The sequence below is a fragment of the Rissa tridactyla genome, chromosome 8, assembly GCF_028500815.1.
Source record: "Rissa tridactyla isolate bRisTri1 chromosome 8, bRisTri1.patW.cur.20221130, whole genome shotgun sequence".
Lineage (NCBI taxonomy): Eukaryota > Metazoa > Chordata > Aves > Charadriiformes > Laridae > Rissa > Rissa tridactyla.
In genome coordinates, this window is record NC_071473.1 from 43,773,636 (window position 1) to 43,799,956 (window position 26,321).

General features: G+C 45.1%; 1 protein-coding gene across 6 annotated transcripts in view; it reads left to right on the plus strand.

Annotated features, from left to right (window-relative positions):
- The window catches only part of ST3GAL3 (ST3 beta-galactoside alpha-2,3-sialyltransferase 3), a 188,454-nt gene that overhangs the window by 140,930 nt on the left and 21,203 nt on the right, over nucleotides 1-26,321 (plus strand). For 5 of the 6 annotated variants that reach the window (XM_054211301.1, XM_054211303.1, XM_054211302.1 and 2 more), the window contains one exon: nucleotides 18,538-18,684. In XM_054211301.1, the coding sequence (XP_054067276.1) occupies nucleotides 18,538-18,684 (147 nt within the window). Of the gene's footprint in view, nucleotides 1-917; nucleotides 13,208-18,537; nucleotides 18,685-26,321 lie in introns of those variants that run through there. The other variant, XM_054211305.1, reaches the window with a different exon arrangement.

Below are 26,321 nucleotides of genomic sequence, written 5' to 3' on the forward strand. Positions count from 1 at the left end.
TACTAGTCAGAGTTGTTCTCTGTAATTCACTCATCCTAAATGGAATCAGGTTGTGATCATTGACTTCTCATTCAGTGGATGGCTCATCTTTATCTGTTGTCATGAAGTCCGGAATAAATGGCCTCTATTTGGGTGCAGTTCTTGTTTTACAAATCTTGTATCTTGGTTTTCAAATGTTCTTTAATGATTTTTCAACAAATAACCAGAAAAATGGACTAGTGTTCAGAGGGATGGGTTGTTATATCATGTATTTGCAGACGAAGAGAGGAGGTTGGCAGCTCACAGCACACAGAATGAGACAGTCTGGAAATATAATTGCATATAGTTGTTACATAGATGGCCTTAAGGGCGCATACCTTGCTCTTGTCTCACACTGGCACCAACTTGCAGTTATTTTCCTGGTACCAGACACATGAAGTTACCTGTCAGCCTCTGGGCAAGCACAAGTGGACTTTCGTAACACGAGTAATTGAGTCAAAAGTAATTTTCTTTGGTTTGTGTCACGCTCTTGTTCTTCATTCTGAGTAAGGGAAAGCCCTGGCAGCGTCAGTGCCCTGCAACTTGAACACAGTTGTAGGGACTCCTAGTGTTTAGCTTGAAATTCAACGGATGGATTGGTTTCCTTGAAAACAAATTGAATTTCCACCTGATGTTTGCAGTCCTGTGGCCATCACTGGGTTCTAATGTGGTATCCCCTGCTCCTGGAAAGATGCAGCAAATCGTTTGTTAAAACTTGCTTAGAAGAGTGGGGAGAGCGATTGCAATAATCTTAACTGAGTGCTTCAGTGCCCAGCTTGGCAGAGAGCAGAAAGAACTTGAGCTTCTTGCATTGCACGTTACTTCAGTGCTCTTGTGGTTGGCTCCTTATCCTTCATTTCTTTGGAATAAACACTCCATTTTTTAATTTTTTTTTCCAGTTCTTTCAGGTGATGTTTTCCAGATACCTTAATTCCTGTTGCTCTTTTGACTGCCTGCAGCTGATTCATCTTTTTCTTAAAAAGCGGTGCCCAAAAATATACAGAGTACGGCAAATAGAGAGGAGCAAACAGCTACTTCACTAGCCTCCCAGTTCTTGTTCTTTATATGTCCACCGCTTTGTCTGCCTTTTCCACGGTGGCATGGAACTGAAGGTGAGCGTCCAGTTCCTTGAGACTCTGGGTCTCAGGAAGAACTGAAGAGCAGCTACCTCCCCAGCTCCGCACCCTGCATTTCTACCGCTGGCTCTTCCTGCCAAAGAGCAGCACCGTGCACTCGTCCCTACTGATTCTTTCTTCCAGAGCATTTCTTCAATGTGCCAAGTTCCTCTGGCAGAGCTTTCCAGCATACCTGCCATTCTTTCCAGATTCATGTCCTCTGCAATTTAATAAACATACTTTTTACTCCATCATCCAGGTTCACAGTGAAAACACTAAACAAAGTTGGTTCCTAGGCAGACCCCAAAGCAATAACATCCTTCCATTTCCACAGTGAGCCCACTGAGAACTCTTCCTGGATAGTTTTTTGGCCACTTCTGAACTTGTATCACAGTACTATCATTAATAACATTTTCTGGCATGTTTGTGAAAGTGATATGTGGGAAGCCTTACTGAATTCCAGTTCAAATCACGCTTCTCCCCTATGATACTTTTTTCCTGTATGAAGAAATACAGGGTTTTTTTCAGTAATGATTCACTCTTGACAAATCCACCTGGGTTGCTACTCATCTTTGTTATTTTTTTCAAGTGCTTACAAATAATTTAACTTGCTGAGAACCGAAGTCATAAATCAGCTCCATTCCCATTATTTGCCTTCTTAAGGCTAGGCACTACTCTTGTCCATTTTTCAGCCCTTTGACACCCTACCTGTTCTACACAAGTTCCCAACGGGATTCATTGCTGGTTTTGAGGCTGCTGAGCCAGTTCATTGAATCCTTTAGGATGCAGTCCAGGTGACTGGAAAGCATCTTTCTTGTCCTCTCTAGTCTGATCTCTCTCTATTTGAGGCTGAGATCTTGCTGTCACTGGCTTTAGCTGCAAGCAGGTGGCTAGCACAGCTGCTTTTTCTAGTGGAGACCGATGCAAAAAGTGTTGTTTCTTAGCTAGAAGTAGTGACCCAATGGAGAACTAAAAGTGCTCTGGGAATAAGGCGTAGGTGTCTGTTTGTTCTGGTAGTGAGTGTTAGTATTTTTATCAGTGTGTGGTAAGTTCAAAATGACAAATGCCTGCCCATTGCTCTCTGTGGAGAGTTTCTGTTTCTCTCTCAGATGATTTGCCAGAGAAAAGGGAGTTTCTTCCTTTCCTGGATTGATCTAAAGGCACTTGCTGCTTGACCTAGGAGCCACTGTTGCTTATTCCTTGTCTGAGATTAGGCCTGTCCCTCTGCAAGACTTCATCCCTGCTGCAAACCGGCGGTCTGACCTCAGGATGGAGATAAGGGAAATTAAGCACCCTGCTAAAGAAATGACTGCTGTGGAAGTAGACACATTCCTCAAAAAAAATGGGCCAAACTCTGCCCTCTGTTTCCTTTGCCCCTGAATGTGGATGGCAGCTGTGTCCACAGTAGTGTCACAGGTGGGCTGTGAGACTCTGAATTCCTTTAGACACTAGACCTGGAGCTGCTTGGACCTGCTTTACCCAAGATTCTGGCCCAGGTAATAGGATCGTTACTTAGTCCTCTCCTAGGTGAGTGAAATCAAAGGGAGTTTATCTGTGAAAGAGTAAATGAAAGGCGAATGGCTATTTATTGCTGGGGTCAGTGGTCAGATAAGCTTATTGTCCCTGCAGCTGAGAGGGATTTGCTCTGTGATATGTTCGTCTTTTGGCAGCACTTGCAAACTGAGGAAGGGATAAGTACTTTGAAGAGAGGAGGATTTTCAGGAGATATTATAAGGAAAAAGAATCAGTGTGGTGCGGAAGCAGCAGCAGAATGGTGAGGCAGAGGATTTGATGTGTTACATACAGTCTGGTGCAATAGCCTTCCAGAGATCAGAATGATACCTCCATGCCCTGGGAGACACTATATGAAGAAAGAGGAGCACTGGAGTATGGACCAAAGAAAAAGTAAAAGCTCGGCTCCTTTTATTTCACACTAAACTGGAACCATCAAAAAGCAAATAAAAACTTGACAGAAAAAATTAATCTAGATAAAGGACAGCTTTGGCTAAATATTCATACTGCATTAGCGGCAAAACGAAGGTAGTCTCCATCACAGAGTTCTGGGTGAGTTGGCACTCAAAATTGTGAGTCTGGTAGCAATTTAGGGCTGTACTGTATCACTGGAGAGTGTTGACCTGCCTGTAAGAAGGGGAAAGGTGGGTGAATCAGGGCAACTAAACCCCTGGTAATCTGATTTCAGTCATTTGTCAAGCATTAGAATAAACTGAAGGAGAAAATAATTGCACTTGTTGCAGGTAAATGGGGAAAAAGGAGTGTGGGATGGAGAAAGGTGACATGTTCAGCCGAGGGGAGGATTGCACCATGCTGACCTAGTAGGTCAATGTGCAAGTGAAAGGAAGTGGGTTGGAGTCCCACAGCCTGCAGTGGCGGGAACCCATGGTTATTGCAGAAGGGTCACAGATGCGAGTCATTCGTGTGTCTGTGGTGACTGGTCTGGCAGGGCTGACTTGCAGTCATTGCTGCAAGAGCCTGCTGACACTTCCAGGCACCCCTCCTCTGATGAAACGGCTGCTGCTAGTGCATCCCCAGAGGTGGATTACTCACGGACAGCCACTCAGAACAGTTATACTCTCCCCTGGACTGTTCTTTTTGCCAAGAGACATTGCCCATACGTATTGTAATCCACCCCGCTGCTTCCCACTGTTGTCCCGTGCTGCATCACCCCGGGTCTCTCAGTGACAGTGGCTCTTCCTGAATATCCAAAGTACCAGAGGAATTGTAGGGGGAGGGAGGTTTGGCCATATACTTCTCTATTAAAGTAATGGTCAAAAGCTGAAGGTTTCTCTATTGTGTTGAGGGTGGATGGTTCCTGAAACAGAGGAATTTACAAGCACTAGTTATGCAAAGCAGCCATCGCAGCCTGGCGCTGAGGCTGCTTCCAGGGTGGTTTTTTGCCCGTCATCAGTGAATCAGAAGGAGCTCCCTTGCTTGCTAGGGCTCACTTCCCTGAACATCTGGCACATGGTGGTAAAGCAGCCAAGTGAGGGCAAAGGTTTCGCTAGAAATTGGCAGCTCACAAGCTTCCTTCTCATGTGGTAATGAGCCTGCGGACGCTTCCAGCAGGAATCTCTGTAGCCTTTGCCAGAAGGAGTCACTTGTGCAGTAAGTGCCTGCAGCACCTTGAAGGTCTCTTTGATAGTGAAAGTCATAGAAGCGAGTGAGCACCTGCCTGCGAGCGAGGCCAAGTCTGGTTGTCTGTCCCTTGCAGGGGCATGCCTCTGACGACTTGCGCACGGCAGTGATGCCATCTGAAAAGCAGCCGTCCTCCAGCAGATGTTGAGACTCGGGCAGTGGGCACAACATAACCCCTCCGCCTTTGTGACTGCTGCTTGTGGAGATCTTGTGGAAGTGGCAGCACTGGAGATTTTTTTTAACCTTTCATTTCTGCTTTAAGTCAACAGGTTACTTCTAGTCCTGCTAAAATGTATACTACGATACCTTCCTGCCTTGATCAGCCTGTGTTACTGTGCTAGAGCCAAGGCTGGACTGCTGCCAGAGCCCTCGCTGTCTGCTGAGCTTTTGTTTAGAGCTTCTCTTCTTCCATTAGTTAATGGCCTTGTCATGCTACGTGTTTGCTAGGGCAGACTGTGAACGTCACAGCTTCATAGTACACTGCAGATTCCTCAGACTCTGAAATAGCCTGGCCTGTGGGCTGTTTTGCATCCCTGAAAAAAAAACACTGAGGAGCCACGATGCTCCTCCTGTCGGCTTGAGGAAAATAGTGAGGCTGTGAAGCTGTTCTTGATGTCCAACCCTAAATAAAGCTTCATCCACATGCATGTATTTCCAGCTTGTTTGGAACTTGAGATCAGCACTTGAGCAGGCTGTTTCTCTGGTCTGGGCTAAGGAGGGATAACTTGCTTTTTCCAATGCTGTCGCTTGCCTTTGGTGACAAATGGAGTGGCCGCTGCCACTGACAGTTTCATTCCAGAGTCTGCTTCTGGTTTGCAAATATTTTCTTTCCCTTTCCTCCTCCCAGGGGCTTGTTTTGTATACACAAAACATGTATTTATGTATACATAAATATAAATATTTTGTATACAGTTGGTCTTTTCAGTTTTTAAAGGACTGTGAGAAAGACTCGTCATCTGGTTTTGGTGGAGCTGTAAATCCACCGCTAGTTGTCTTAATACATTATGAATGCAAAGCTTGGTTACAGATTTGTGATGCCTGATCCCGTGCTGTGACAGAGCTGTAGCCCACCTGCTTAGAGAGATGACTGGGTAGCCATTGCCTTGTGTCCTCCAGCTCTCCTTGGACTTTGGTGGAAGGGGACAGAAGCTGGACTTGCAGCTCCATCATAAATGAGAAGAAGCTTTTGAACTGGGAAGTCAGCTTAAGGGTTGTCCTGTTTCTTTCACAAATTTGAGTTTTCACCTAAATAGCCATTTATAATTAACCCCTTCAGAAGGATAGTATAGGAAGGCATGGCTGGTGAGTAAGGCAGCCAATGTGCATAGAGGACATGATGAGGCTTGCACTGGGGAAGAGGCAGGAAAGCCTTTTCAGTGGTGATTGTCCTGTGGTCCTAGCACACGGTGCAAAAGGCCTTTTCCACTCACAGAGCATAGGGGGATTTTAGGAGGAGTTGGTAGCAGAGAATACCTTATCACATACATCATCAGGATGGTTCAGTGCCTTGGTCAGGGTAACTGAACTGTTACTAAATGTTGAAGCAGAGAAAATGCCTTGTAATAAAGTGAAAACATGAAGCAGACTCTTCTGTCTCCTACCAAGCCTCTGACTGAGAAGAAGAGGTGGGAGAGTCTGTGCGATGTATTCTGTGGAGAATATTCTGTATTCCTTTGACAGAGAGTAGCTGGGAGTTAGTTTGTCTTTCTGGGATGAATCTTGGGACAAGGTTGACTTCTTTCTTAGGTTTTGATCTCTCTGTGGTAGTGCAGAAGGCTAGTCCGTACTGCCGGAGGCGTTGTGCTCCCACGGCAGGACCTGCTCCCCCAGTGCAGTGTATTGGTGGGAATGGCCCAAGGCAACCAAGGAAGATTTGCATTTGAAAAAATAAATCCTTCTCTGTCACTGGCCTAGGAGACCAGAGCCTTACCAGAAGAAGAAAGAACAAACGCTGGTGCCCTATGAGAGAAGGTGGGCCAGGTTTTTTCCAGTTATAGTTAGAAGAGAGGCTGGAAAATACATAGGTATGCTATATAAAATCTTGTCCCTGCTGACCAGAAGAAGGAGAGACCTTAGCTCTGTATTGTATAGTTTTTACAGTCTTTCAGGTAGCGCTGTGGTGAGGACCATACGGGAACCTCAGTAGACAAATGACCCAGTTTGCAACATGGGCCTTGGGGGAGACTTCCTGGACAGATTCCCAAAGGAAAGTTGTTGGTATGGAAAGTGCAGGCTGGAGCTTGCCCATCATACATACCTGCATGCAACAGCGTAATAAGATTAGGCAGGTCACTACATAGCTGAGAGCTGTTCCCACCCAGGCATACTTAGTGTGTCTGTAAGTACACTGTCAAACATCAGCTGGTGACAGGGGCTGCTCTGATGCCATTGCAGCGTGCCTTCATAGCATTTAATGTTATCAGATGGATACACGCTGGACAATAAAATTTGTCCACCTGGATTGGATAGTGATCAATATCCGCGGGTCTGTAGCCACATTCACCTAAGCTTCTGGGGCCGATGAAGAAAATAAAAAATAGCCATAAGTACACTATTTTCTGGATGAAAAAAAATCCAGGTATCGAAAGTTTGCGAAGTATCTATATTTGTAGGAATAACATCATTGATTACCCCGATTTTAGACAGTTTCTCCTTAAAATTCAAATAAAAATTGTTGGTGTGCCTGCCGTTCCAGTCATTCCCACACTATGCATGGTTTCTGTCCTTTTTTTTTCGTCCCTTGCTTTGCTTGCTATTACCTAACTCCAGACTTCCTTGCACTATACTTCCTATGAAAGCATGAGAGGCATTTACTCATGCTAGGCTTCAGTAGTCCTTAAAGAACCTTTATCCCACATCTGCCAAGACAGCATCATCTTCATTTCTGGCTCAGTAATCCTAGCTGTAATGTGAAAATCAGAGAGCTATGGTCAGATTGTTATTCTTCTTTAGTTCCTTTTCCTTCACATCATTCTTAAACGAAGAGACCCAAGCAGAATTTACCCCCTGAAGAGACTGAATCATTGCCCTAGTAGGACATCCTTTCTGGGATTACCTCACCATCCTGCTTTGATCTGAGACAATTTCTTCCTAAAATTGTCGTCATCTAATATCGTCTGATGTCTGCTGCCATCCAACTGGCAGTTGCTGGCGTTTCCTAGATATTTGATCACTTCTTCCTTATTCATTCATGACTCAGCCGAAGTCAAAAAAAATGGATAATTAAGAGAGTTGCAGTTTTTCCACATCTCTTCTTTTGAAAAGCCAACGTGAGCGAGGGCCAACTGAAGAGCTAGTGCAGCCATCTTGAAAAAGCATTGGGAGGGTGCTCATGTTGCAGTCGCCCTCTTTGGCAGGCTCTGGCAATATTCAGGCATCAATATTATGCAAATCCTTATAGATGCATTTCAAGGTCATAGTGCATGTAAACTCAGGTTATACTGGTTAGCTGCATTGATCAAAGATAGGCTTGGAATATCTGAGGCAATGTAAAGAAATTTATTCCAAATCTGATGTTGATCTTCATGAAACACAATTCCAAAAACAGCAGAGCTAATGAAAAAGCCTGATTGTCTGTGGATTTATGTCCTGCTCCCTCGTGCCTCCCTCTTGCACCACAATACCTCGGATTTCCCCCACCTCATAAATAACCAGTATGGTCTGTCCTCCCTTTTATGCCTTGCTACTGCCTGGTGGTTGCATGCTGGCCAAGACATGTGTGTTCACTGGCCCATACGTACGTGATTGGGCACCCTACATACCAAATGAACACGTAAACGCCGAGCTCGCACGGCATCATCTCCACCTGGCCTCCCATGGAGACATGTGGGTGTCTCTTCCACTCAGACGTACATGCCTTCACCACCAGTGCAGCCCATGCCTGATGAGGATATTGCATTGCCCACATGTGCAGCAGATGTTCTTCCATACTGGAGCAGTCCTTTGTGAATCCAGCACATGGCAAAAGTCAGAGAACATCATCAACGGTAAAACTGAGACGTCGCCCAGAGGGTATGAGCTATTCATGCAAGGGTTAGTAGAATAAAGATGTTCTGTGTTAACACTTCAGTAAAGAACTACAAGAATCATTTGAAGTCTGCAAAGCCTCCCTTAGATTAAGAGATTTAAGTTCAATTTATTTAGCTTATGCATGAGATTTTGGGGAGATTCACTTGTAGTCTCTATCTACCTAGAGGGAACACAAGAAGACTTTTTAATTTAGTATGAAGAAGCGTATCTGAAGCTAGGCAAACGACCAAAAAAGGCAGCACAGTTGTATCAGTATAATTATTTTTGCTATATCTGCCCTGCAGGCTTGATGAATTTGCTCTTAAAGTCTTAAAATCAAGACTGGCTATCTTGGTAAAGTTCTGCTCAAGCAGCGTGTGAGTAAAGGACTGAAAGGAGAAGCTGCTGGTGGAAGGAGCACTGCTGCAGGACATCCAGGAGGATGTCAGCAGGAGCTTTCTTGGCCTTTTGAGCGGTGCAGAATAGCAGAATGTAGTGGCTAGGAGCTGAAGGTAGATAAAATCAGCCTGGACAGATGTAATTTCCTAGAAATCTGTGCTTATAATACTCAAACGACATACTTGCCGAGGTGAGCACTGACTGCTGACACCTTTTTCTGAAATACAGACTTAATCCAGTTTCTGGGAAAATTCTGTTTCCTGAGAGTTCCCAGGACGCAGGGCTGCACTCTTGTGTTGCCTTCTCACCGTCTTACTCTGTGGCTCTGGGAACCCCTGTCCTCACTCTCTGTGACCCGTTTGTTGACTATGAGGAGCAGGATAACAAGCCAGTAATACCCTTGACAGCTTTTCATGAAAGCGAGTTATTTGCTTCATCCAGTTGTCTGCAAGGGTCACAGCAAAATTCAAAATTGGGGCACAATTAGCCAGATGCGTTTCTGCATCCCGAGGGAAAAGGTTTCGTGGCGTCTCTGAGGTGAGCAACCTCCAGCATAACAAAATTCCCCAGAAGAGCCCTTCAGAAAGCATTGCAACGCCACGGGATGCTGGGAGTTCACCCATGCGCAGCGTGAAGACTCACAGAAGAGGGGAAAAACACTGATTTGATTTTGTAAATAAAATCACATGCTTTCTCTCAGTGGTCGAAAAGAGACTCCCCTTTCACAGCTCCAGGCATTTTGCTGTCTGCATATTTTTTTTTCTTTAAACTGAAAAAAAAAAAAAAAGTCTGAACAGTAAATATTTATCCAAGATGTGTAGTTGTTAATATGATCCAGTCTTCAGTCATTTTGAATGGTGTCATGATGACAGATGTTAATTCAGAAAGGAATAGATTGGGCGATTTATGCCTGAAACACATGTGTTCCTTGGCGGGCTCCATGGATTACTTGCATAGTTAATGCTGTCTGAGCAATCTGTAACGTTTTCTCTGCCTCAAAGCACCGAGGGCTCCAGGACAGGGGGCTGACCTATATCTCCAGTTTGCCGTAATAAACACTGAGGTAACTAAACCCCTCCGTGCGCTTTTATCTTCCTAAATTAATCTCTCCCCCTGTGCTCCAGCTGTGTGTGGTGCTTCTGGTTCTTCACAAGAGCAGCATCTTCTTTCTGCAAGAGAGGAGGATGCTTCTGTGTGCGCGGGGTGCGAATCCCTCACCTCCTCCCGCTCTAAATTCAGCTTCTCTCCTACCTCAACGCTCGCAGTTATTTAATGGGAACGCTTGTCCTGACAACAAAAGTGAAAATAAACCAAGCCAAGTGAAGGTAGTAAGCAAGAGAGATTCTGGGAAGCCTCACATTTCTTGTAGTATTTGTATTCTTACAGTTATGCATTTATGGGATGTCTCTAAGGGTGTCTCTTCAGGTTTGTAAAACTGTTAGTATCTTATTGTTTATTTATTTATTTAATCGGAGGCATAACATTGAAGGAAAATGGCCAAGCTGTTGGGTGCACAAGGCTTTTGGGAGGTCTACTTGGAAGTTTTTCTCAGCTGCTCCATCGGTTGCGTTCTGGCCATCTTCCGTGAAACAAACTTTGCCCACAACTGGGAAATACAGAAAATACTGAGCCTGGCCCAGGCAATCAGCACTTTGACTAACTGGAAAAAACTTTTAAATGTAAATGTTCTGTTTGGATTACAGTTTATTTAATATTCTTGAAAGAAGAGAATTTAAATAACTTTACTTAAAAACTCTTCTTTTGTAAAACAACTACTATTAATGCAAGTCTAGGAAATAAAGTAGGGCAGGAGCTTCCTGGCATCTTCCCAGCCTCTCGTTATTTTGACCTTTCTGCTTTCTCCTCCTAAAGGATGCTGAATAATTTGTATATATTCTATATGAACACTCAGTGAACATACAAATTATTTGGCTTCTCGTTTCAGCAAAGATGCCAAAATAGGAGAAGACAGATTTTCTGTGTACTCTTGCTGTAAAAACAATGTAAAGATTTCCCGAGGGACGCGCTTTAAGATAACTTCAGAAAGCAATGAGGGTTTCTAGGCCATAATTCTTCCTGTGGTGATCCTTTAGCTTTTTTTGTTGTAACGTGCCAAGAGTTTAGTCTAAATATGTGTTGTTTAATGAGTTGTTGTTTGTATTCAAACTCATGAACCAGTTCAGCTCTCTAAAAAAGACTTTGCTGACGGGCGTCCTCAGATGCCCTGGGATGCCCTCATGCTTTGTCACCAAAGCCTGCAAAGACAGCTTTTTTTAATTATTTTTTTTTTCCTTTTGTGCAGGCATACTGTTGTAAGTGGAGCAGGTAGCTGTGCTTATAACTGGGAACACCTTATGTTTTCTGTTATAAGCAACGGGGAAAATGCTCTACCGTTTTATTACACTGTCATCTTTGAGCTGATGTTTTCCGTGCCACATGTTTGGCACTGGAAAATTCAGCTAAAATAACTTAGCTCTCTCTCAGAATAAGGCTATTGAAAATGCACATTTTTATCCCTGTTTTAAAAAAAAAAAAAAAAAGTCTATCACCCTATTTGGCTGAGATTCTCTAATTCTTCAGAGCAGTGGCTGGGAATCGGTGAGGCTGTGTTACCATGGCAGACTGATGTGGCTCCTGCTGTTCTGTGAAATCCTATGGCTTGGTCTGGTGTTCCATGGGGGGCGTTAGACACCGGCAGTGCTGGGCTGCCTGTGCTGGTCACAGTCTGTCCTGCCGGCGCTCCTCTGTCCTGCCTGCACTGGTCAGGTGCCCTCCCCATACAGTTAATTGGGATGCAACAGCATCTCCAGGGATATAGGAATAAAATAGGATTTCCCCTTCAATTGCTTCTCCACAAAGAGATTGGGGAGTGAACTGGGAGCATGGAATCTCCCCTGGAATCTCAGGAGCCCCTTCTCCTCCTGCCAGCCACCTGGGCAACGAGAAGGAGCAGTAGCCTGGTCTGGTGCGCGGCAAGAGAGTAGAGCAGGAGTGTTGGAGGGTGGTGGGTATTGGGGACAGCAGAGAAGGGAAGGGTTTACAACCGGCAGGGAACTCCTCAAACACGTGCACGTTTGTTAGCTGTAAATAGTTCAGGAGCCCTATAAGCAGGTGCATTTTTTTTCTCCTCCAGCAGCTGATCTAGAGCAGAATAACTTCCTGGAGCTTGTAGGTGCACTGAGCGGACCGTGCCCTGGGTTTAATCGCTCCATTTGGTGGAGTTTTTTCTTGAGTTGATTTTTTTTTTTTTTTAAACATATTAAGTTACCCTTTAAAATTTTTTAAAGAGCTGTATAGTTATAAAAATCAAGCTGCTAGAAGTTAGGAAAAGCAAAAACATAACATTGCATTTTCAACATTAATTCAGTTCTCCTGCGCAGATGTTATCCTTAATTGCATAATTACATCCTGGCTCTTTTAGAACACAGCTGTCTATCTAGTGGAGAGGGAAGACTGAGATTTAGACTAATTTCTGTAATGCAAGACATTCAGCCTTGGTATGAGTAGTTCCAGAAGCTGTAGAACACGTTGTAGATATGAGAGAGGAAAGGAGAGGAGGAAGAATGGTCTCCTGATTACAGACACTGAGGATTCCTCTTGAGGAGGGGTTTAGCCTTTAACTGCCTAATGTGATGCTGGGCAAGTTAGATCAGAATTTCCCAATCACAGTTTAAGCCTCATGGGGTGGATATGCAGGAGAGCTGGGTGTTTGGCAGCAGCAAAGTCAATGGAGTTGTACTGTGAGCTTAACAAATGTTCTGAAAATTCAGCAGAAGGTGTCTGAAGTAGAGCATCAGGAGGTAGAGGAAACTGTGGGCATTCATCTTTTTCTGTTTTCTCCCCGGTAAAATGGTGTAATACATGCCAAATATTATAGGGATTCTCTAAATATGAAAGTGTTGTTTGTATAACGCTTAGATATATGGCAATATAAGGAAAATCTTGTGGGAAAATCAGAAAGTCACTGTTCACAACAGAAATTCTGAGCTGAAACTGTGAAGCTGCAGGGCTGTCCTACTTCAACGCTTACTAACACGTGGATTTGGCCTTTCAGCCATGGTATTCCTTTAATAGATGTTATGTGAGTATAACATTTCATAAACTATGTCATAAAAATAATAGCGAAATAAAGGGGCTGGTCCCTTATGGGAATAAAATACCCTGTAAATAATGGCGATATTATAGGGCCTGTTCTTCTTTAGGATTTTTCTGAAACTGTACTACTTTAGCTATTTTCTCACTGAAGAATTATTATTATTCACAGGCAAAAAACCACAGCAGAAACATAAATTATCTAAATCCATTCCTTTTACTAAAAACTTCCGTCTTTCCTAAGTTATTTCAAAACAGGAATATTTCTTCAAATTTTGGCTCAAAATCCAGCTCACATTTTGAACAAAAGAGTCTGTAGTACAGTCTATCCATCACCCTGTTTGCACATAGTACAAACACGTCTTCTGACACACCGTATGTGAACTATCATTTATATGCTTTGACTTGTGAAACACGGTATTCCTCAGAATAATCGTCTGGAAGAAAAACAAAACCAGAAAAAAAAAAAAACCTGCAAAACAAAATTACCAAAAATTATAAAAGATTGGAAGTATCGTATTGTTGGATGCTCCAAAAGTTGTATCTCTTTTGGCAGTGGGACAAAGAAAAGACGAGGGAAGGGCTTGAGCACAATGTGTAGTGTTCCTGCTTCAGGCAGTGTAAGAGCTTTTCAGTGGGGCAGGTAAGAGTGGAAGAAAATAATCATGCTAGAAACTGAAGATGGGCACATTCAGAGCAAGTGCTGGCCATCGGAGCCGTGTACAGAGGGTGGTGAGGGGTTCTCCATTGCTTTGAGAAAGTTGGGTAAATACATTTGAAGTGTGGGTTAGTGGGTCTGGCAGTTGACCGTCAACCCAGACTGCAGGCTCTCAGCACCTCTGTTCTTGTTGCTAAAAACTCCTTGTTGCTTTGATAATCAGTGCAAATGATGCAACTTCATTTATATTACCACTTGTAGAAGAGCATTTTGTAGGCCTCCATGTCTACTTGACCGCTGAGAAATGCAGCGTTGGCTGATAAGATGGTTATTTTCTAGTGGAAACACACTTTCCACATCTAATCCGGTTATGCCTGAGCAGAAACCTTTCAAAAGCCTCTGCGGATGGATTGCAGCGGTCCTGCTGTACCCTGTGTTTGTGTGACAGTGAGTGCTTGTGGATGACGGGTATGGAATAAACCACATTCCAGCCTAGGTGGGGGCAGAGATCCCAGTGAACTGTGTGCTCCCAGGCACGGTGAAGTCTTGTGACTGGTACGTCATCCCCTGGCTTTTTGTTTCTCTCATGCCCTTCTTCCTCTCCATTTCTGGTGCTGTCAGAGCTTGAAAGAGCAGTAATCTCCATTTACCACAGGTTCTGTCCTCGTCTTTCCATCTTTCCTGTTGCTCTGCAGCAGGGTACTGCATACCCGGGCTTCGTTCAGCTTTGTGCTGTGCATAGCTGACCGTGGCAATCTCCCTGCCCTCTTCCCATCGGACTGAGAAGTCTTCCAGAGCAATGCTGCTTGTGCTCCTAAATCCAGTGGTATCACAGAGGTACAGAAGAGGCAGCATCCATGTCATCAAGATGCGGTAGTTTTACCCCTCATTTTGCTTAGTATATTAGAAATGTTGTTCTGGAAGACTCGGCCTGCTTCTAGCTGCTTGTATCTTCTGTTGAGGTGTGCTTCTTAGCTAAGGCTCTGAGTTTCCACATTTTATTTTAGTGTATATTGTGATTCACCTTGGTAAATCTGAGAATGGGAGATGGAAAACTAAATGGAAACAAAAATAGCTTACAACCGGCTGTCCCTATTACCCTTCAGTATTCTGCAAACGGACAGAATGAGGAATTAAAACTGGATTGTCTTGTCCCTGAAGCTATTAGGTGAGCCTTGCCATTTTTAATCCCTTCTTCATAAGCATCATCTCTGGTCTGTCAGGTCCGTACCCGTTTGTTCCTGGAGTGGTGTCTCTAGAGGGGATATCTCTGCCTCTGTCCCTGGATGACAGCTCTACGAGAGACTGGCTGGAAAGGCCTGGCGTATCCACATTCTTTCTACTTTTTAAGTAGTTTCCTCCAAAGCTTTTAGTGATGTCCTTTACAGTTATACAATTTTGAAAACACTCCAAGATTGCTTAAAAATGCTGTGGCCCTCAGATTTGTTCTTCAGTCACGTTTTCCTGTCTGCCTCTCTCTCTCTGTTGCTTATTTCTTTATGTTTGTACTATAAGCTTTTTTTGGCAGCCCTTGGCACCGTGACCGCTGATCTGTGACTGAGGTTCCAGGTGCACAATAAATAATAAAGGTGGGAACTTAACCTGGGGAAACACAATTTCCCCTATAGGTGGACCCTATGGTTTCCACCTTGATGCTAGGAGGTGATGAGGTGCTGTAGGAACGTGGTAGTTTTCAGACTCGCTTTCTGACTCGTTATCGTTATGATAATCAGGAATATTGCATCCTCAGAGGCCCACCCTTAAGCACTGCAGGCTTAGTCACTGTAGTGGAAAGCAGGGGATGCCTCCAACCTCAAACTGCGGGTCTGAGTTGCTGAATCTGGCAGGAAAAGTGCTTTCCCTCTCAGTGCCTGCTGCTCCCCGGGTGGCTGCCTCTCTCCTCCCAGCCTAAAAAGGGACAAGAGTTCCCCCAACGGGAAGTAATTGCTTTGGAAACCTCGCTGAACATCTGTGTCCAATCAGACCGAACATCCACACCAGGCGTAGCGGCGGCCGAGCATCAGCGGTAGCACAGAGCCCTGGAAGAGGCTGCGCTCCCGACGCTGTGGCTCCCAAGGGGGGGTTGCGTCAAGGGGAGCAGCCCCCCGGGGCCCGCAGTCATGGTGGTGCTGTGCTTTGTAGCTCGCCAGTGACAAGCTGCAGAACAAAACCACAAGGTTTGAGATGTTGCTCAAAACTACAGGGTTTGTAGAGCCAAACCACAAGGCTGAGCATTTCAGTAATTATAAGCCAGGAAAACAGTTTTTAGTTCTTTAGCCCTATTACGGAGCTTTACCTGCTGTATAGGTGGAAGTATGAGAGCTGTCTGCTCTGAGACTCCACATTTCTCCCTAGAATAGTTTTAGAAACTCCAGAGGGAAAACATACCAAAATGAAAGATTACTCTCAATAACAGTACAATAGGAACTGCACAGGAAAGTTACAGGGGACAACACGGAGCAAATAAAAATGAGACAGAAGGGAGAAACCAGAACCATTTCGGAGCTGTGTGATAGGTGAGGAAAGTGGTCAGGGAAATTGTCAGGACGAATGACAGGACAAACAGCCATGCTGAAGGGACCAAGGCGGCCAGGTTATATTCTCAGCTATGGATAACATCCACTGGCATTGAACTAGCTGAGAGGAGCCCAGGTATGGTCCTAGCCATTTACACAGCACTGGGAAAATTAGCAACTCTGATTTGTGTAATTATCATTCTGAACAGCTCAAGCAACAGCAAAGACTAAAAGTCTCAAATGTTTGTAATCTTTTTTTTTTCTCTTTAATATTTTTTGTGTGATATAAAAGCCATGTAAAAGCTACTTAAATCCCAGAATTTATGTAGAATCTCTTATGGACCGTGAGTCCAAACAAAAGGCAGCTTTTGACCTTTGGTTTGAATTGTTTGCAAAATTTGGGCAATGCCATATTTAGAGTTGCACGTGAAATCATAATTAAACTTCTAAATGTATTTTAGTTTCAGGGTCACACGCTATTTTTCCAGGGTGTGCCTGCTTAAACCCATGATAAGATGGTTTCACTGAATGAGTAGCTGTTCAAGATTTTTGTTTATCGTCTTCATTTCTGTGTGACCTGGAGCATGCTTAATGCAAGTGGAATCTGTGATTTTTTTTTTATTTAATTTTTTTTTGCTCCTTCCCTGGAACTGAAAGACCTCTGCTTTATGTGTGCCTTTAGGAAATTCCAAAGGTTTCATATTTATCCAATTTTTAATGAATTTTCACAAGAGGCAAAACTCAGCTGACATACCAAATCCCTCAAATCCCTTGGTCAAATGCATGTTGGACTTTTATTAACATTTGTAAAGTTGATATTTTTTTTCTAACCTTTTTTTTTTTTAATGGTGAGATCATTCAGTGGCTGAAAATGTCGTATCGTAATGGAAAGTGTTAGATAGCTTTGACACCCGGCATTCTTTCTGAATCAACTATGATGAAAGAATGTAAGTGTTAATTAGGATTTTTTTCCATTTAGGGTCCTGAGAGCACTTTGCCATTGTTGAAATGCAAACTTAAACTCGGAGTTTAAGGATCCTTGCCCTGGTCAGCAAAAGCGCATTAAGTTTGACCAGCTTTGAGGGGGGACATAGGATCAAAACAGGATAGGAATGGCATTTAGCTATCTTAGGCTGTTGGTTTGGATAATAACATGCATCCTCATCGAGTTTCCTGTGTTAATGCCTTTCATAAGGCAAGAGCCATCTACCAAAGTTTCATTCTTCAGGATATGAAATTCAGCAGCTAAAGATAACCAAGGGGATGGTTCCAGAAAGAAACCTCTGTAAGGTGTTTAGCACCACAGGGCATGAGAGTTGACAAGTAGTGTGTGAGATGCAGCGGGCATAGGCTGTGGCAGAATTACCATCGATAATTGCAGGGGTAATCGCTACCGGGCAGGGGAGGCTCCTGAGGATTTTGTAGGGGATCATCAACATTTTTGGCAGTGCTTTGAAAGCAACTGTAAAGTCACTGTTAAGCTGCAAGCAACCCAAAACTGATGTAAATTATGCCTTCCAAAGCACATGCATTTCACGTAGAGTGTAATATCTGCCTCTGTTGCTTGTCATGGAGATCACAGGGAAGATGGCTCATTGCTGCGAGAAGGAGGTATTCAGTCAGATTACCCTGCCAAAATTGCTGGTTAGCAGATTAAAATTCCTGCCATCCTCCCTGTGCCTTGCTCTGATTTTTTAACCCAAACAGAAGTGAAACATTAGAACACAATTGTTCTGTAAGTCCTGTGAACAAGGAGCCTCCGGTTATTTTGAGGGCAGCACGTGCTATACTGGCTAACATCTGGACCAGCCGGAGGGAGCAACAACATCAAGTGATGTGGCAGAGAGGCACGAGCCCCTCTCCAGGCAGGGCTGTCTAGCAGGATAGTGGTATTCAAGGCCGGTGTTCTCCCACCTTTGCGAGGTGAAGACTTTAATTAAAAACTATTTATTGGAAAACCATAAAAGACATGGTTGTTTTTTCCCTTGTACCGTGAACATGCATGGCCCTTCACAAGACAAGATGGCACCTTTATAAGCTTATGGCTTAATTCGCATAGGCTAACAAGGGAATAAATCTAGGATAAAGTGGGAAGCATGTAGCTCACACTGAAAGTAGAGCTGTACGGTCATTTTTAGGTCTTTGAATGTTCTTAAAAGCCTTTGCTATCCAAGGGTACGTCCCCTTGGAAGCAGGTGGGAGTGATCACAGTGTGTGCTGGAAGGCTTAAGCCATTAACCAAAGCTGAAGCTTATTAGCTGAAGTGCTAATAAGAGTGAAAAGATGGCAGCAGGGAGAGGGTTATTGATGCTGAAGACCAAGTGCCTCTGTCTTCCTCACACTTGTCATCCAGACTAGCTCAAGTGCATCTGCACGTGCTGCTGTCGGCCCTCCAGGACGCACCCTCCCACTGCAACCTCGTACTCATGCCTTGTGGCAGCGAGCAGGGACAGTGGGAACTGCTGCCAGTAGTGGTATTTGGTTTTTTTTAAAAAAAATAATAGCAATCTGCTCTTTTGTATATAATTCTACATATTGTTTTGTCTTTCCCTTTTTTTTTTTCTTTTTTTGTTACCAGAGTGCCTCTGATGGCTTTTGGAAGTCAGTGGCAACCCGTGTCCCAAGAGAACCTCATGAGATACGTATCCTGAATCCCTACTTCATCCAGGAGGCAGCTTTCAGCTTCATCGGACTGCCTTTCAACAATGGCCTGATGGGCAGAGGGGTAGGTATAAAGCGGAGCAAGCAAAACCCAGGGGAAGGATGAGAGACCAAGCAGCAGAGTAGGCTTACACTGGTCTTACTTTTCCTTTGGTCCTCCGCTGTTGGACAGTGAAGGGAAGGGACTTTGGCTCTTTTATGGTGGCAGCACTCAGCCTTCTTAAGGCCAAGGCAAGATCCATCCTTTCTGGTACTAGAACTGCTTTTCTGGAGGCATCTCTGAGGCTTCTAGCACCAGCTGGGTGATTTCCCATCACGCACAGACTGCTAGAAGGGCACTCATTTGTGTGGGTGGAGGGAGCTCCTTCCCAAAAGGAATCATAGAAAGTGTTGGGTTGGAAGGGACCTTTAAAGGTCATCTAGTCCAACCCCCCTGCAGTAAGCAGGGACATCTTTAACTAGATGAGGTTGCTCAGAGCCTCATCAAGCCTGGCCTTGAATGTCTCCAGGGATGGGGCCTCCACCACCTCTCTAGGCACCCTGTTCTAGTGTCTCACCACCCTCATTGTAAAGAACTTCTTCCTAATGTCTAATCTAAACCCGCCCTGCTCCAGTTTAAAACCATTGCCCCTCGTCCTATCGCTACCTGCCCATGCAAACAGCCCCTCCCCAGCTTTCTTGTAGGCTCCCTTCAGGTACTGGAAGACCACTATAAGGTCTCCCCGGAGCTTTCCCTTCTCCAGGCTGAACAACCCCAGCTCTCTCAGCCTGTCCTCATAGGAGAGGTGCTCCAGCCCTCTGAGCATCTTCATGGCCCTCCTCTGGACCGGCTTCAACAGGTCCATATCCCTCTTGTACTGAGAGCTCCAGAGCTGGACACAGTACTCCAGGTGGAGTCTCACGAGAGCAGAGTAGAGGGGGAGAATCCCTCTCTCGATCTGCTGGCCACGCTTCTTTGGATGCAGCCCAGGATGCGATTGGCCTTCTTCCAGGAAGAAGGAACCCTGCTCTCTGCACCCTCAGCACGTCTGGAAACGGTGCAGGTCTCCCTAAAGTTTGTGCTACAGTTGTGGAATTTGCTGTCCTCGTGGAGACTGCAGCCTAAAATCACTGATACCTCACTGCTTATCCTGTATCCCTGGCTTATAGTAAAAGAGGGTAAAGGTTTGTTTTATGAGGCTTTTGGTAGGAAATTCTGATCTTACAGTGACAAGTTTTAGGTATAAAAGCTTACAAGAGCAAACAATGTAAAACACAGTACTAGGTCATAGTTATTAATAAAATACCTCCATGGTCATTCCAGTATCTCTCACCCCCAGTGCAGATTTTTGGAGCGTTAGTGTGGAGAAGGTGGTGACTTGGGTTTTCTGGATTATCTCACACTGAAACACTGTCCTCAGAACCTATTTATATTTGCTCTACCTAATATATCAGCCATTAGAAAAAGTATTACTTGGTTGGGTGAATTACTCATGTACACATGTGATGTAGTTGTTGACAGAGACCACACGTGACATTTTTGGGCACATTAGCACAGCTGACAAACCCGGAGAGAAGCACTTTTGCTGGACAAGGTCTGCTTGCTCTGCCCCTGGCATTGTCCTTCCATTGTCATTAGTACGGATTTGCCATGTTGCAGCATGGGTTTGGACTAGACAGAATAGTGCCTCATTTTCCATGCTCTAATTATATCGTGAAGTCTTCAGAAACATTAGAGATGCCTGTTTTGTGCAGGTCAGAAGGGTGGGTGCCTGGAGGTAAGAAACTCACTTCTTAAAATGCGGCGTGCAAGATGTGCAGACAGATTCAGCCACACAGAATGGTTCTTTTGTGAAATGCATTACTGCGTGTGTACGTACAGAAGCTGCCAAGTGGTTCTGGGAACACTGGATTTTTGCTTCGTGCACTGACGGTATCTTAACCCAAATATTCCTGTCAGCTAGGAAGTAACTTACTTCACCTCTCTGCATTCTCCAGAACTTACACCTAGAAGGATGTGGTCTTGACTTGACTTCCAGAAAATCAGGACTGCTGCCCCAATGAAGGACAGAAATCATCAGTCTTTTTGCCTTTTTTTTTTCTACAGATTTGTTTTTATTTTTAAACACGTTATTTTAATACACAAGATATTACTTAAGCTGAGAGGAGAAGAGAGAATCCGGAAATGAAAACGCTGTGAACTGAAGTTTATGAGGTTTTGATAGGTTGTTTAACACACATCAGATTTGGAAATGAAGGCATCTTAATTGAAACCTGATGTTTCACTTCATGAAAGTTCATTTGAGCATTCAAAAATAGTTTATGGAGCTTTAAGGGAAGCAGTCTTTGCCCATGACCCTTGCTAGAGTGTGTAAATTGTAGTTCATTCCTTCAGATGGGGCAGCAGGATCTCTGCAGGTGCATCTGTGGGGCTGGGACGTTAGTCTACCCTGTGCTCTCGGTGCAAGGGCGCTCTAATACAGTGATGTTGTCAGAGTTTAAAAACAGGGAGAGAGTGTCTCTAGCCTGTAGGTACAAATTTTGTTGCTGACATCAACTATGGACTGCTGTCATGGAGCTGCTGGGACTTCACGCTTTAGTGAATGCTGCTGCATGAGTGCAAAAGCTTCAACGGAAGCTACTGATGCCATTGTACAAATGGAAGGAGAGTCTGAGTAGGATCCCGGTGATACAAATTTGCTACAGACTTTTTTTCACTGAGACTTTAAGTGGGAAGAGTGGAAATCAGAGCCTGTAGACCAAGAATCCAACTCTTACTAAAGATATGAGAGAGATCTAGCAAGATGAGTGAAGCAGCTAGAGCAAGGAGGATTGCTCCACAAGAGGCAGCGTGACCCAGCAGCTGCAGAACACAGCTGGTTGGGTTCAGGGTCACACTTTAAAGATGTGAGACAGCCTGGAAAACTTTACTCAAGAAAGAAGCATAGGAACATGGAGAAGGAAAACGCTGAGGTCTAGTAAGCAAAACTAGTATTTGTCCAGAGTTTCTCAGGGGGAACTGAGGTGGGGGCAGATTGGTGCCCCCATGCCGCAGTGTGCTGTGATATGTTGGGCAGGCTACACACAGGAGGATCAAGGCTGGGGGTGCCTTAGTAATCAAGGCCAACGCGAAATCCTCATAAAGAGCAGTAAAGTTCCACTCTTCTTTGGTTCTGATGCTTAAATAAACTTCAGTGCTTCTCTTGCACACCACATATGGTAACAATGTGCTGCCAATTAACTTTGTAATTTGGGGGCTTTTTCAGCAAGGTTGAGGAGAGCTAGTAAAATAGTTTGGGGCTGGTCTCAAAGCATTTTTCCCAGGATTCAATAAAGGGTGAATGTAGTAACATCCTCTGCTTTGATAATATAATTTGGGCCAGATGGTTCTGGAGGATAGTAGCGGGGTACAATTGAGATGTGCATTTTGATTGCACTTGTGGCATTAGTAGCTGAAAGTCTGAGCAAGGAGCAAAGCTGGTCACCCACAATGAACAGTGACTTCTCTCTGGGACCAGTAAAGCTTTTCAGGAGTTTCCTCAGTCCATTTACTGAAGTCTTTAAGACGAGGGAGAGCTGTTTCCTACTGCATGTGAACTTCTTTTTTCTTGGGATAAGCTGATGATAAAGAAAAACTTTAGTTTAGGATCCTAGCAACGGATCCTAAACTAAAGGGTAAAATTAAATGTTAATGCTCAGAAATGGTTTAACACAAAAGAAATGAGCTAGTGAAGATCCTCTCCTTGATTAAAGAATCCTCTTAAGGTGTGGGTGCAGGCTTGGCTGTCTCACTAGCCAAAGGTGTATGTATGTGAGTTATGTTACGGTGGAAGTTCTGTGTATACAGGTCTTTTGGGCTTGAAACCAGACATCACTGGTATCGCACTGATAATGCAGGCATGCAGTAACCTACCTTGCACTGCAGACAGCTTACTGGGGGACGAGCATGAACATCCATCAGTTCAGAGGTGTCGTTGCCTGTTGCATGTACAACACTAGGGATGGTTATTGCCATGGTGCTTTTTGCTGTGTAGTGAAGAGTCCTGCCCACTCAAGTAGCGCTGAGAGCCATTGGAGCAGTGGCTTTCTGGCTCCTCTGGGAGCCCTGAGCATGCTGTGAGGTGGCCAGGAGAACATTTCAGATTACACAAATTATCAGGACTCTGAGGACTCCAGTGCAGACTGTGGTGTTTATTTGTCCCTCTTTGCTGGTGCTGTGCATCCATGGAACTGCTTATGATTTAACTTCATATGAGATTGAGCTCTGCTGCCCAAAACTGTAAGTCTTTGTTTGTTGGTGTACTGGACATGGCTGAAACTACAGACCCCTTACAAAAGAGATAAAGCGTCCTCCTCTGGACTTCACCCAGCCTCAGCACCAGCTTGGTGAAGGAGGAGCCGTGTGCAGGAGGTGTTATCAGGCTGCGTCAGGCACCTGGCCGTGGATTAGCACCTCTGCAGCGTGCTGACAGCCCACAGGCACTCGGGGATTAACCTCTGATGCTGGAGAGTTAGCACGTCCTGCCCCAGGGCTTCTCTTTGCTGTTACGTGGTTTGGCCTGTGGGCAGGCAGGCTTTCTGGAGATGCCAGTGGTGACCTTTTGCTCCATAGGCAGCTTTTCAGCTCCCCTGGCTGGTCATAACGACCCCTTCTCTCATTAGTACTGAGCTGCCCTGGTCCCAGCAAGCTTTGTCTCCTTGGCTGTTATTGCTGGAACGACACCGAGTGAAGGCTGTGTCTTGGGGACCTGTTGGGTCTTTATGGAGCAGAAGAGAGGTGGGGGATGGCAGCAGCAGAGCAGTCTGCCGCCCCATCCTTCTAGTTGTGTGCTGCGCCTTTATTTGCACTTGCACAGCGTCTTCTAAAGCAGGTAGAGGGACAGGTAAAGGGCCACTGCAGTCAAATACAGAGACTTGGTGTCATTGTTAAGCTTTGGGTTTGCAAGACAGTACATCTGCTTCATGGGCTGGACTGTTCAGTCCATTGCCACTGCAGTGTGACCAGTCCATGAGCTGCTGGGGAATGGACATTCGGACAAGCCATTATAGGGTAGCAGGTAAATGCATACCACGTGCAAATGCATTGGTAAATGCCCAACCACGTGCTTCTGCACACCATAGGTGCAAAGCAACTGAAGGGAGTTTACCTTTCTATGAAAGAGTAGGCCGTGAACTCCCATTTAGCACAGGGTGAAGCATATACGTGGTTACCGCGGAGCAGCTAGCGTGTGGTAAAGTCATGCCCTTGCTTGCCCTCTGGTAAATTGTTCTGTCCTTAAGAAATAGTCCCTGCATTGCACAGGAAGCCGCTCTATGGCAAATGGTGAATCAGAGCTTGCGCATCAGGTTAGATGTGGTCAAAAGAGATTTGATTGGGGCTAAGTTGTATAGGAACTTCGCAGTTAAATGGCAGAACGAAAACCTGCTGGGCAGCTGGCTTGTCGTGTCTCCAGCCACAGGCCTCTGGCCCTTCCCTTTTGCTCTGCTGCTGACTGCCAGTTCTGGAGGCTATCTCCTGCTTACGGCAAGGGATACCTAAGGGAAGTGAAGGAAGAGTGTTGGAGATGCTCTGCTTTAAGCTTTGAAGCCAAATATTGCAACTGATTCTGTGCCTGGATGGAGGTAGCTGTGGGGGCAGCACTGTGGGTTGTTACCTCCTGTGACAGGGACCACTCTGCAGGTAGTTGTCTGCTCACAATAAGTGATGCTAAATTGTTTTTTATGCCATATTTCCAAAGTTGCCAGCTAAGGGAAGCAAAGAGTAGGTTTGGGGTTGTTCCTATGCAAACGTAAATGAACAAAAAGAAAATGCAGCGGCTGTTATCTATAGCATATGATGCTATTATAGTTTTGTTCTGTATTTCTTTTGTTTTGACTTTATTGCTGTTAGGTCTGTAACCAATAAAACTAAGGTAGCAATTTTTCCTAGGTGAGCAATTCTTCAAGTTTTTCCTCAAATAAATTAATACAGTAGTTAAACTAATTTGAATATCTAGTTGCATTATTGTTTTTAGGGAATTTATTCTTTAGCAATGCCTTGCCCTTTTAGTGAAAAAGGTAACAATTGGAATAGTCTGAACAGTCCAATATGTCTTACTCCGAGCTAAGTAAAATCCCATAAATAACTGGAATTCATTTAACATATTAAGGGAGTCAAATATTTCTAAAAACAGATTTACAGCAGTCATTTCCTTCCAGTCCAGCAGGCAGTGACACAGAAATGACCCGGGCATGGAATGAAAAGCAGTGCGAGCTTTTCACATGCACCAAGCAAAGAGCGGTTACAGTCCCCTGGTTCAGTTGCCAGCACTGGATCTCCAGCGCAAGCCCATGAGGTGATGCTCAGCCCCCAGTAAGTCCAAAGGAGGGCTGGTGTTCATTTCTGCTGGCTGGCTCTTTTCTTGCATGAGTAGAAGTCAGTCTTTAAAGCCTCTTCAGGGGGACCAATGGGAGATGAAACAGCAATGTCTTGAGGGGAAGCCTTTTATCTTTCCCCTTGCAGCGGAGAAGAGTGGAGGAGCAGTTGGGAGAACCTGTCCTATGTCTGTCTGTACTGCTAGAGGCATTTCTGGTCCCTTGACCTCGTGATGCAGCCTGGCTGTGATTGCACCGCACAGAGCTTGCGGTGATCCCTGACACAGCACAAGACCGGACGTCTTTGCCTGTCTTGCCTTTATGCTTTTTTTCACCCAGGATCCACCACGCATGGGCTCACCTCCCCTGGAAGGAGCCGTGCTCCAGATGCACAGGCAGCCTTTGCCCAGCGCTGCTGTGGTGACGCGTCGCTCACCGCTGCTGTGTTTGCTGCTTCTGTTTGTCAGATGGCCTTTTGGTGTCGTCTCTGGCTCGTCTCTCAGTGTGCTGCGTTCTCTCAAATGGGACCAGGCAAAGGGCTAATCCCTGGGGAGCATTATATTAGATATTACATTTTCCAGATGTTTGGGCTTAGACAAGCAGGCCAGGCTTGGAAATGTGGACTGTCCATTCAGGCCACGTTATCCAAGGAGGTTGCCCTTGCAGTTGTTTACCAGTGCTGGAGAGGGGATGCTGAACCTGGTGGCCACCATTGGTAGGACAGAAACCTATGAGAACGCAGTAGGGAGTACACAGCTTGCAAGGCCAAGTTCAAGGCTTGTGGCAGGGAACTGGCAGGGGGAGAGGACTGCCAATGTTTTCTGGGGTCTTGCCATTCCCAGCTTTCCCTGGTGGGCACCAGTTCAGGTCAGACACTCATTGTGGCCACATCTGGAGCAGTGGTCCTGCTGGGCCACTCCAGGCAGCCCCATGCTGTGGCCTGGCCTGCACTGGCCAGTCTTTGTGTGGCTGGGAAGCATCCCAGGAGGCTCCTGCCTCGGCACTGGCCACTGTTGGGCAGCCATTCTTCAACCATTTGGTTGAAAGCAGCATTGCTTGTTGGTACAGGAATACCCAGGCACAGAGAGGGCCATGAGCAGGAAGACAGGCTTTGAGCTGGTCCAACCCCAGATTATTACTCCTGAGGCGGGATGTTGCGATTTTGGGTTTTTTTCCTCAGCAATGGCCTAGAATAACAAGAGGCCTGCTCAGTTGTTTGAGAGAGTTTTATTTTCATAACTTAGTGCAAGAGGTGTGGTGGTTGTTTTGGTATGTCTTTCGGGCACGGCACAAGGGTGTGTGTGGTGAGATAGCACTGACGCATTGTGCAGGGCATAGCAAGCCAGGTTTGGCACAGCAATGTCCATG